The following is a 10,335-nucleotide window of genomic DNA, read 5'->3' as shown; positions in this document are numbered from 1 at the left end:
GAGATCATAGCAGGTCAGATAGCACCCATGGAAAGAAAGCAAGCTAACATTTCGAGTCTAGATGACTCTAATGAAGAGTCATCTAAACTCAACGTTAGCTTGCTCTCTTGCCATAGGTGCTGCCTGACCTGCTGTGATTTCGCAACATTTTTGGTTTTCAGTCCTAAATGGATTACCCTGTAACTTTAAACTGTGGCCCCTGGTTCTGGACTCCCAGTTCATCGAAAACATCCTTCCTGCGATTACCTTGTTTAAACCTGTTAGAATTTTAGATGTTTCTGTGAGATCCCCATGGTACTATTTCAAAGTAGAGCAGGGAAGTTGCCCCAGAATCCCGGCCAGTAGTTACCCTTCCCCATTCAAAATTTCTGAAGCCAAGTATCTGGTCATTTTCACATTGCTGTTTATGGGATCTTGCTGATTGCAAATTGGCTGGTGTGTTGCCAAAGTACACCATTTTTTGTGAAGGACTTTAGGACATTCTGAAATTGTAAAAGAGCTATATGATTGTAAATGTTCTTTCCTGGGTCATTGTCACCTCCTTTACATACCTAGCATTCTTTCATGAAAGAATCTTGCTTCTGTGGTGTCTCCTTTGTCATCTGTACAGATCTGTTTCTGGCTTCCTTGCCTTACACTTTGTTAAGAATGTGCCTAGCCTGTAACTCAGTATGACTTCCTTAAGGATCAGCTGTTCCACTACAACTTTCAGTGCCATGCTGCAGTTCCATTTCATCCTCATTACATTGAAATTAGCCCTCTTTTAGATATTTTCTCAAAATAAGCATTAGCTAATATGTTTGGAAACAATGACAGAATCATCTAAAATGTTGCCAGTGGATAATATTACCTTTGGGAACAATTGCATACAATTAAATGAACAAGTTTGAACTCATTTCCATTCCCTTGCCAAAAAAGGCTCAACTATCTTGTCCGTACCATTTTCAATGTGGGCTCCTCCCAATGGATCCTCTCTAGGGAAGATATTTAAGGAACAAATCTGACAAGCTCCTTCAATATTATGCCTGGGAATCACCTGAGCACACTACCCACCGGTTCTACTTCCTGACCAAGACCATCATTGGCTTGACATTCTCAATTCCTGTCTATTACCTGTGTTGTGTGTACGTGTTAGCTATCACATTTCCTTATCTTCCTCAGGTTTAATAGGCAATAAAACTTCACACTCTCCCTTAAGAAAACATTAGAATTTGCTCACCTTCATTTTAGATCTGGGTAATTAATTTTAATTGACGTCTGATAGCTGTGTGCCAAAAAAGAAATAAAAGATACTTATCGTGGCTGAGGGAGGTGTTAAAAAGAAGAGAACCCTGGTGAAAGAGAAGGAAATCCAGTTGCTGAAGGATTTAAAATTGATTTTAAAAAAAAGTATTGGATAGGTTGTCTGCTTAAAATGGACAGGGCACCAGGAAATGGGTGAGTATGTTGCAGCTGTAGTATGTGTGAGCTGGTGGACTCCAGTGCAATCCACATTGACAGCATCTGTAATAAGTGTTTGTGCTTGATAAACTTCGGCTCTGAGTTAATGATCTGGAGTCTGAGCTGTGGACAATGTGACACATCAAGAAGAGGGGAAGAGGTACTTCGATACTGTGCCCCAGGAGGCAGTCACAACCCTAAGATTATTTACATCAAATCTGTTCTGTGATCAGGTACAAAAGGGTGTGGCTGTATGTGAGACAGCTATGCAGATCCATCTCCATCTCCATTTACAAGCTTTCTGACGATAGCACCATTATAGGTTGGACCTGAAACAACAATGAGACAGAATACAGGAAAGAGATTGAGTGCTTAATAGCATGGTGTAAAGACAACAATCTCTCTGTCAACATCAGCAAAACGAAGGAGCTGGTCATTGACTTCAGGAAGCAGAGTGGAGAGCACTTTCTGTCTGCATTAATTTTGCTGAGGTAGAGATGGTCAAGAGCATCAAGTTCCTGGGTATGACGATTACCAGCAACCTGTCCTCCTGTCGACACAATGGTGAAGAAAGCACAACAACACCTCTACTTCCTCAGGAGGCTAAGGAAATTCAACATGTCATGTCCATAAAGGCTCGTACCAATTTTTATAGATGCACCATAGGAAGCATCCTACTAGGATGGATCACAGCATAGAGTGGCAATTGCTGCTCCCAAAACTGCAAGAAACTGCAGAGAGTCATGAACACAATCCAGCCCATCACACAAACCAATCTTTCATCAATTGACTTCATTGATACTTCCTGCTGCCTCGGGAAAGAAACCAAGATAATCAAAGACCCCTCCCACACCAATTAAACTCTCTTGCACCCTCTTCCATCAGGCACAAGATATGAAAGTTTGAATATACGTACGAATAGATTCAATGATAGTTCTTGGCTAAGAACTCCATGAGAACTAGTTTCTTGTCAAAATATGTTGTTACGATCTTTGTAAAGAGAAACAATCTATTACACTAAAAGATGGTTTTCCTGGCAGCCGACAGAAAAAAAACTGAAGGACAAGATTTCATAACGTGAACATCATATCATGTAAATATTATTTACAAGGCAACTAATGCACCTTATTAAGGGAAAGTTGTATTAACTAATTAACGGAATTGCAATTCAATTTTCTGGCACTGCAGTTCTGCCAGCGGTTTAGCAGCTCAAGGTAAAGTCTCTTGTTACACTCGGCTTTCCAGCAGACTGACTTCTCCATGCCTCACTGGCTCAAATCTTCCTTCAAAAATTGTTACACTGAGTATTTTGGACTGGACTTGCACCATCAAGACTGTGTTGACTCATTGCTCCTTAAATCTTCAAAGGTCTTGCAGTTCTGTCTCCTATCATTTGAGCAGTGAATCAGTTTTTAAAATGTTCTGCTTGCTTGTTAACACAAAATTGGCTGAGGAAAGGAGACAGAACTTATTTGTTAATGTGTACAAGGGGTTGTAATGGAGTTTCTCAAGGATTGGTACTGGAGTTTTTGCTTTTCCCTATACATATTAATTATCTCGTGCTTGATGTGCAGGGGACAAGTTCAAAGATTGAGACTGGCATAAAACTTGAGAAGTTTAAACTGAGGAAGGCAGTGTGAAACTTAAAAAGGCCATTGACGCAGTGATGTAAGCAAATAAGTGGCAAATGAAGTTCAAAGTGGTGAAGTGTGAAGCGATTCACTTTGGTACAAAGAACATGGGAGACAGTATAAAATAAGTGATGCTATTTTAAGGGTGTGCAGGGGCAGAGAACTGGGTATCTATGTAGGTAAGTCATTAAAGGTGGCAAGACAAGTGGGGAGTGCTGTTAATAAAGTATTCAGTACTCTAGACTTCATAAACAAGGACATAGAGTATAAGAACAGGGGTTTATGATGCATGTATATAAGGTACTGGTTAGGCCTCAGCTAGAATTTTGTGTGCAGTTCTGTGTGCCACACTATAGGAAGGATGTGAATGCTGTGGAGTGCAGAAAACGTTCATGAGAATGACATTGGCGAATCCAGAGTAAGAATACTCAACTGGAAGGCAACCTGCTCCCATAGAGAAGAACAGATGTACTGGAATCAAAGGTTGACAGCAGAAATAGTAGGTGAACAATTGGACCAAACAGCATGATTTATACATGGAGGCAATACATGGTCTACCTACAGCATATAGACTGTTGCTGTGCAAGAAGGCAACTCACCACCATCTTCTCAAGGGCTTTTAGGGATGGGTGATAAGTGCTCATGATGCCCACTGAAGCCTATGTCCTCTGAATGAAAAAGGAAATCTATCACTGGAAATCTTCAACTGCAGCATTATTTCAGACGTATCTAGGTTAAACTTCTATTGTGAGGTTAGACTGTGAAGCATCACAGCTCTCCTAAATATCTAACAATGTTGTCACATTGTTCGACATCCCTCAATCGTTCAAATCTATCCAACCTGTCCCATCTCCATGTATTTAATAACAACATGATCTTTAATCCCTTATACTGTAATGAAAAGAGCTTCATTTTTCCACTCTTTCAGTGTAATCGTATTTCCTGATATAAAACACTATCTATTGAATCTATAATGTTACGTTTATTACTTCAAAACCCTTTCTGTAGTTTGAAGTCTAAAACAACACAATGTTTAAACTATGGGCTTACTAAGATTTCAAATAAATTCACACCATTCCATTTAGACTTTACAATCTATTTTGTATTTCTTGCCATAAAATCTAGTATTACGTAAGTGTTTTTACCCTATATGTCTTTAATGTCTCGTGGTTCTCAACCCCTAAATACCTCTACTCTTGCACATCACATACCATTGCCCCTTTCATCTTTTCTCATTGAAATGTATCCTCTTACATTGACAGTCATTGAGTTCTATTTGATATTGTTTTTGCCCTTTCCATTGTGGATCCTTTGATCCTCGGAAATATTTATTAGGTTCTTTATTTTAATACTGCCTGCAAATTTGGGCAACATTCCCTGTTGTAGGAATTACATACAGATGTTAAATGTGTAAACTTTTGAAGATGCGCAAATTTTTCCATATTTGAATTCGCTGGACCTACTCTAATAAAAGGATTGAAAAGTTTTGTCCATATCTATTCTGAAAAGGAATTTTTAAAGTGATAACTGCAGATAAGGCTTAATGTAGAAAATCTCCCAGAATGTCCTCATAGGCTTGGTCATACAATTGCCACTGATTTCCCATGGTTTGTGAGGGGTAATGCATTGCATGGTGTGGTACAATATTTTACAGATTGTTGACTTGCTCGCCAAGCTGGCTTGTTTTCATTCAGACGTTTCATCACCATTCTAGGTAACATCATCAGTGAGGCCTCCGTTGAAGCAACGTTGTATAGGGAGTCCAATTCGATATGTTTGTTGATTGCATTATGTGTTGAGAACCATGCCTCTAGGAATTCCCGTGGGTGTCTATGTTTGGCTTGGGCTACTATGGTTACGTTGTCCCAGTTAAACTGATGGCCTTCATTGTCCGAGTGTACTGATATTAAGGAAAGTTTGTCGTGTAACAACGACAACGACATCTGGCAGCATCAGTGAAGGAAAAAACAGAGTTTTTTTCACATTCCTCAATCCCTGTTTTTTCCTTCACAGATGCTGCCAGACCTGCTGAGCTTTTCCAGCAACTTTGTTTTTGTTCCTGATTTACAGCATCTGCAGTTCTTTCGGTTTTTATTAAGTTTGTTGTGTCGTTTTGCAGCTAGCTGATGTTCGTGTCTTCTGATGGCTAGTTTTCTTCCTGTCTGTCTGATGTAATGTTTGTCACAGTCATTGCATAGTATTTTGTAAACTACATTGGTTCTGCATGTCTGGGCACGGTGTCTTTAATCCTTGACTGTTTGCCATAACGTGGCTGTGTGCTTGTAACTCGGACAGTGAAGGCCATCAGTTTAACTGGGACAATGTAACCATAGTAGCTCAATCCAAACAGACACCCACGGGAATTCCTAGAGGCATGGTTCTCAACTCATAATGCAATCAACAAACATATCGAATCGGACTCCATGTACAAACCCATACAAAACAGAACCGAAAACGACACTGCTCACCATAACGGACCAGACAGTATTAATTCCAAGTGGAGTAGAACAATATCGCTTCATCGGAGGCTCTACTGATGATGTCACCTAGCATGGTGACGAAACGTCTGAACGAAAACAAGCCAGCTCGGTGAGCAAGTCAACAGCCTCAACCACAACCCAAGCTACAAATCTTTGCAAAAACCTTAAACAGTATTTTACATACGTAAAATAATTCCTGTTTAGCAGGACCAGTGGAAATTAATGAAAAGTAAGTATACAGCACTTGTAAGGAAGACATCTTCTTGGAATCTTCTAACCTATGAATTAACAACTGAGGTAAAATGACGAGAGAAATATTGTGCATAATGGTGTTTTTTGGTGACTTTTCTTTTGGCATTGCTCAGATGGGCTGATTTACATGTGAGGCTTGAGATTAGGAAGGGCAGTTTGCAACCAGTAAACTACTCTGCATTAATTGTCTTTTTGTTTTAATTTCAAAAGAGACCTGGCAAAGTGCAATTTGGAGTCTCCTCCAACCTCACCTCAGGCAACACGCGCAGATGGATCGGACAAGAACCTTTTGAGTAGTTCCAAAGCTCATGCTAAGATGAAGCAGGAGACAGTGCTTATGGATAGATTTTTATCTCGGAGTCCTTCTGTCACCACCATGAGACCATTAGGGGAACAGTCTATGGAGAAGCAATGCAGTGTGGAAGAGACTAGCACTTGTGCCAAGCCAATCACTGCTGCATCTAATTGCTTGGGAGACCGAAGGCACAGGAGCACTGATGTTGCAGAACAACCTTCAACTTCACGGGAAATAGTGAAAGGTTGAGTGCTGATTTTTTTTTTAAACCTTTGATATAGATCACAGCTCTTTAAAACAGTACTAGTCTACCCGCTTGCCAGTAAATACAATTTGTTGCCACGCCTCCGTAATTAGTTCAAGTAGGATTGGCCCGGTGGCTCAGTGGTTAACACTGCTGCCTCACAGTGCTGGGGACCTGGGTTCGATTCCACCCTCAGGTGACTGTGTGGAGTTTGCACATTCTCGCTGTCTCTGGGTGGGTTTCCTTCCACAGTCAAAGGATTTGTGGGTTGGGTGGATTGGCCGTACTAAATTGCCCCATAGTGCCCAAGGATGTGCAGGCTAGGTGGATTAGGCATGGGAATGCGAGATTACAGGGATAGGATAGGGGGTGGGTCTGGGTGGGCTGCTCTTCGGAGGGTTGGCATGGACTCGATGGGCCAAATGGCCTGCGTGACAGGAATTTTGTGATTCTACTGGATGAAGGCTTATAATCATTTGGAAAAGCTATTTCTACATGGAGCGAGGAGCATTGTGGAGTTCAAACTTTTGAAGAGTTTTGATAAAGTTTCTTTTGGTGCTGTAACAGTAATGTCGCTGCACTATCCAGAAGCAGAGGCTAATTCTCTGATGCTTAAATTCAAATGAATTTATATGGAATTATGAAGCTAGTCTCAGTCATGGTGATAATGGTAGCTCTCACTGATTACAATAAAGTTCATTTGGTTGATGAATGTTCCTATCTTGGTCAGATTTCTGTGTGATTCCACAGTCACAGCAGATTAACTCTTAACTCCCCTCACACTGGCCTAGTCAGCCACTTAGTTGAAGGGAAAATGCTGCCAGTGATGTCCACATCTTATAAAAGGATTAAAAGAAGGAATAAATAAGACAAAGCTGTCTCCATTGGCAGCCGGGTTGGTAATCGGAAGATACAGATGCAGAACAATTGGCAAAAGAACAAGGTGGGAAATGAGGATGCGTTTGCACAGGTGATTATGATCTGGAACATGCTGCCAGATGAGGGTCTTGGAAATAGATTTGGTACTATCTGTAAAAACAAAATTGGCTGTATACTAAATCTCAGAATTGTTGTCAGGCTGAAAGAGGCCATTTGGCTTGTCATGACTGAACTGGGTGTCTGAGCAATTTAACTTGAGTCAATTTGCTGCCACTTCCCCAAATGCCTGAACTTTGTTTGTATTTAAAATATCATCCACTGACCTTTTGAATGCCTGAATTGAATGTGCCTTCAACACACTTGCAAGCATTGCATTCCATACCTTAGCCACTAGCTGTGTGAAACACTTCTACACTCTGTCTAATGCATTTATATCCTTCCTAAAGTGTGGCGCCCAGAACCAGACACAGTGTTCCAGCTGAGGTCTAACCATTGTCTTGTATATGTTCATCAGAACCTCCTTGCTCTTGTACACTCTGCTCTTATTATGAAGCCCAGAGCACTGAATACTTTGTTGCTCTCCCTACCATCCTGCCACCTTTAATGACATTTATCTGCTCCTGCTCAATCTTTAGAGTAGTACCCTTTCTTGAAATGTCTCCCCATGTTCTTTGTATCAGGGTGCCTCATCCCTCATACTTCACTGCATTGAACTTCACCTGTCATCTCTCTGCTTACACCACCAATGTGTTGATGTCCTTTTGAAGTTCTGCACTCCTTCTGTCAGTTTACAATTCTTCCAGGTTTTGTATTGTCCACAAACTTTGAAATTGTCCACTGCACACCAAGATCAAGATCATTTATATTGCATGTCAGGAAAATCAAGGGCCTCACTACTGACCCCAAGGGAACTCCATTACAAACCTTTCACTAGACTGAAAAATACCTATTCATCATTCCTCTGTGTATATTATTAGTTAACCAATTTTGTATGCATGTGGCTATTGTTCTTTCTCTTGATCTTCCTTCTCAAGCCTTTTGTGTGGTGCTGTGTCAAATGCCTTTTGGAAGTTCATGTATACCACATCAAGTCTTATGCTTATAAACGCATGGTACCTTTTGGAAAAAGCTCCAACAGGTTAGTTGGACAAGATTTTCCATTAATGAATCCATACCAACCTTTCTGAATCACATTTCTTCCATGTTATGATTAGTTCTATCCCGTGAAATTGTTTCTAGAACTTTCCCCACCATAGAAGCTGAACTGACTGGTCTAAAATTGCTGGGCCAATCTTTTCAAACATTTTTGCGTAAGTTTGTGATTCTCCAGTCCTTCGGCACCACTCTTGAACCGAGAGAAGATTGAAAGATTATGGTTTGGTGCCTCTGCAATGTCCACTCTCAAGTCTGTCAATATCCTTGGATGCATATCCTCTGATCTTAGTTGATGTGCTAACAGCTTATCGAACACTATCTCCTTATCAAGTTTAAACCACTCTTGTGACCAAGTTTCCTCCTCCCAATCACCATGGCCGAGACATCACTTGCCTTGTGGGTAAAGACTGTTGCAAAGTATTAATTTAACACCTCAGCCATGCTTCTTGCCTTTGTGTAAATCCTGCTGTTTGTTCAGCTACTGTTTCTCCTGCCAACCCTGGATTCCAGTGCATCATTTCTGCCTAATGGAAGTAGGTTGCCTTCCAGTTGATTCTTCTTACTGTGGATTGACCAATGCCATTCTCCACCATCATTCTGAACCTTGTGAACCAATGACCACTGTCCCCAGATGTTCTTTCACTGCAACTTGATTTACTAGGCCAACTCGTTTTCTGAGAATTGGATCTAACAGTACCTTCTTTCTCGTTGGACTGGACAATGCTGTAGGAAATTCTGCTGACTACAATTTGGGAATGCCTGTCCATTGCAGCCCCTTGTATTACCACTATCCCAGTTTGTATATGGGTAATTATAGTCCCCCATGACGCTGTTGATACCTGTCTATAATTTTCTGGCTGATTTGTTCTCTTTATCTTTCCCACAAGTAGGTGGTCCATAAATTACACCGAGCAATATAATGTCATTCCTTAGCTCTCGCAAGTTGATTCTGTCCTTGAACCCTCTGACACATGCTCTTTCTCCAGTACTGCAGTGCCTTTCTTAACCAAAAAAGCCACCCCTCTTTTTTTACTTTCTAATCAGTTCTGATCACTTTATAACCAGAAATAACTAACACTACCTCCCAGTTCTTTTGTCAGATCTCTGTCATAACCACAACATCATAATCCCATAAAAACTGTGTCTATAACTCCCCAATCTTATTGACTATACTGCATGCATTCACATACATGCTGCGTATCTCTGATTTACACTGCATTAATTTTTTTAGTTACATACTTACTAATTTTTATTCTCTGTTTTACTGCTGTCTGCCTCCCACCATCTTGTGCAGCCCGGTATTTATTTCTAATATTCTGGTTCCCACAACCCTTCTGGACTGAGTTTAACCCCGCAAGGAATTGTCACTTGCATGATTTTATCTGGTGTCTGCAGTCTTTCTTCTCAAATTGTTTTATCTTGTTTTTGCTCATTCTCATGCCCTTTTATATGGTCGTCTGTCTCTGTCATGCTACTTTTATTTGGTATCCGTTTTCTGTTTGGTCTTGTTTTATCTGGCGTCTACGTTATATCTGTCGGGCTGTTGTATCTCTTGTCTGTGCTAAGGTTTTGGAGTAGATTTGTAGCTCGGGTTGTGGGTGTTGAGGTTGGTTGGCTCGCCGAGCAGGTTTGTTGTTCCGTTGACGTTTTGTTACCGTGCTTGGTAGCATCCTCAGTGCAGCCTCTGATGAAGCCCGGTGTGTTTTCCCGCCTAGCTTTTAAACTCTGGGATCCGTTGTGATGGATTGCCTCACTTCCGGGTTTCCTCCGTAGTGGAACGTATATAGGGTCGAGTTCAATGTTGTCTGTGCTGTCTTGCTAGTTTATCATGTCTTTTCTATCTCTTTTGCACTGTTTATCTAATGTCTGATCTCTCTTTGCATTATTTTATCTCATGTTCACACTCTCTTTTATCCCTCTCTCCCCAACTTCCCCCCCACCCTGTCTGTGTGTGTGTGT

General features: G+C 40.9%; 1 protein-coding gene across 7 annotated transcripts in view; it reads left to right on the top strand.

Moving 5' to 3' along the window:
• Positions 1 to 6,015: 6,015 nt before the first annotated feature.
• The window catches only part of rad18 (RAD18 E3 ubiquitin protein ligase), a 219,534-nt gene continuing 215,214 nt past the window's right edge, over positions 6,016 to 10,335 (top strand). For 6 of the 7 annotated variants that reach the window (XM_048606426.1, XM_048606424.1, XM_048606425.1 and 3 more), the window contains exon 1: positions 6,017 to 6,342. In XM_048606426.1, coding sequence (XP_048462383.1) covers positions 6,120 to 6,342 — 223 coding nt within the window. In that variant the 5' untranslated portion in view covers positions 6,017 to 6,119. Of the gene's footprint in view, positions 6,343 to 10,335 lie in introns of all 7 variants that reach the window. The other variant, XM_048606423.1, reaches the window with a different exon arrangement.

The sequence above is a fragment of the Rhincodon typus genome, chromosome 16 (genome assembly GCF_021869965.1).
Source record: "Rhincodon typus isolate 14 chromosome 16, sRhiTyp1.1, whole genome shotgun sequence".
Lineage (NCBI taxonomy): Eukaryota > Metazoa > Chordata > Chondrichthyes > Orectolobiformes > Rhincodontidae > Rhincodon > Rhincodon typus.
Note: the sequence above shows the minus strand (reverse complement) of the source record. Positions and strands in the feature narration are given on the sequence as shown.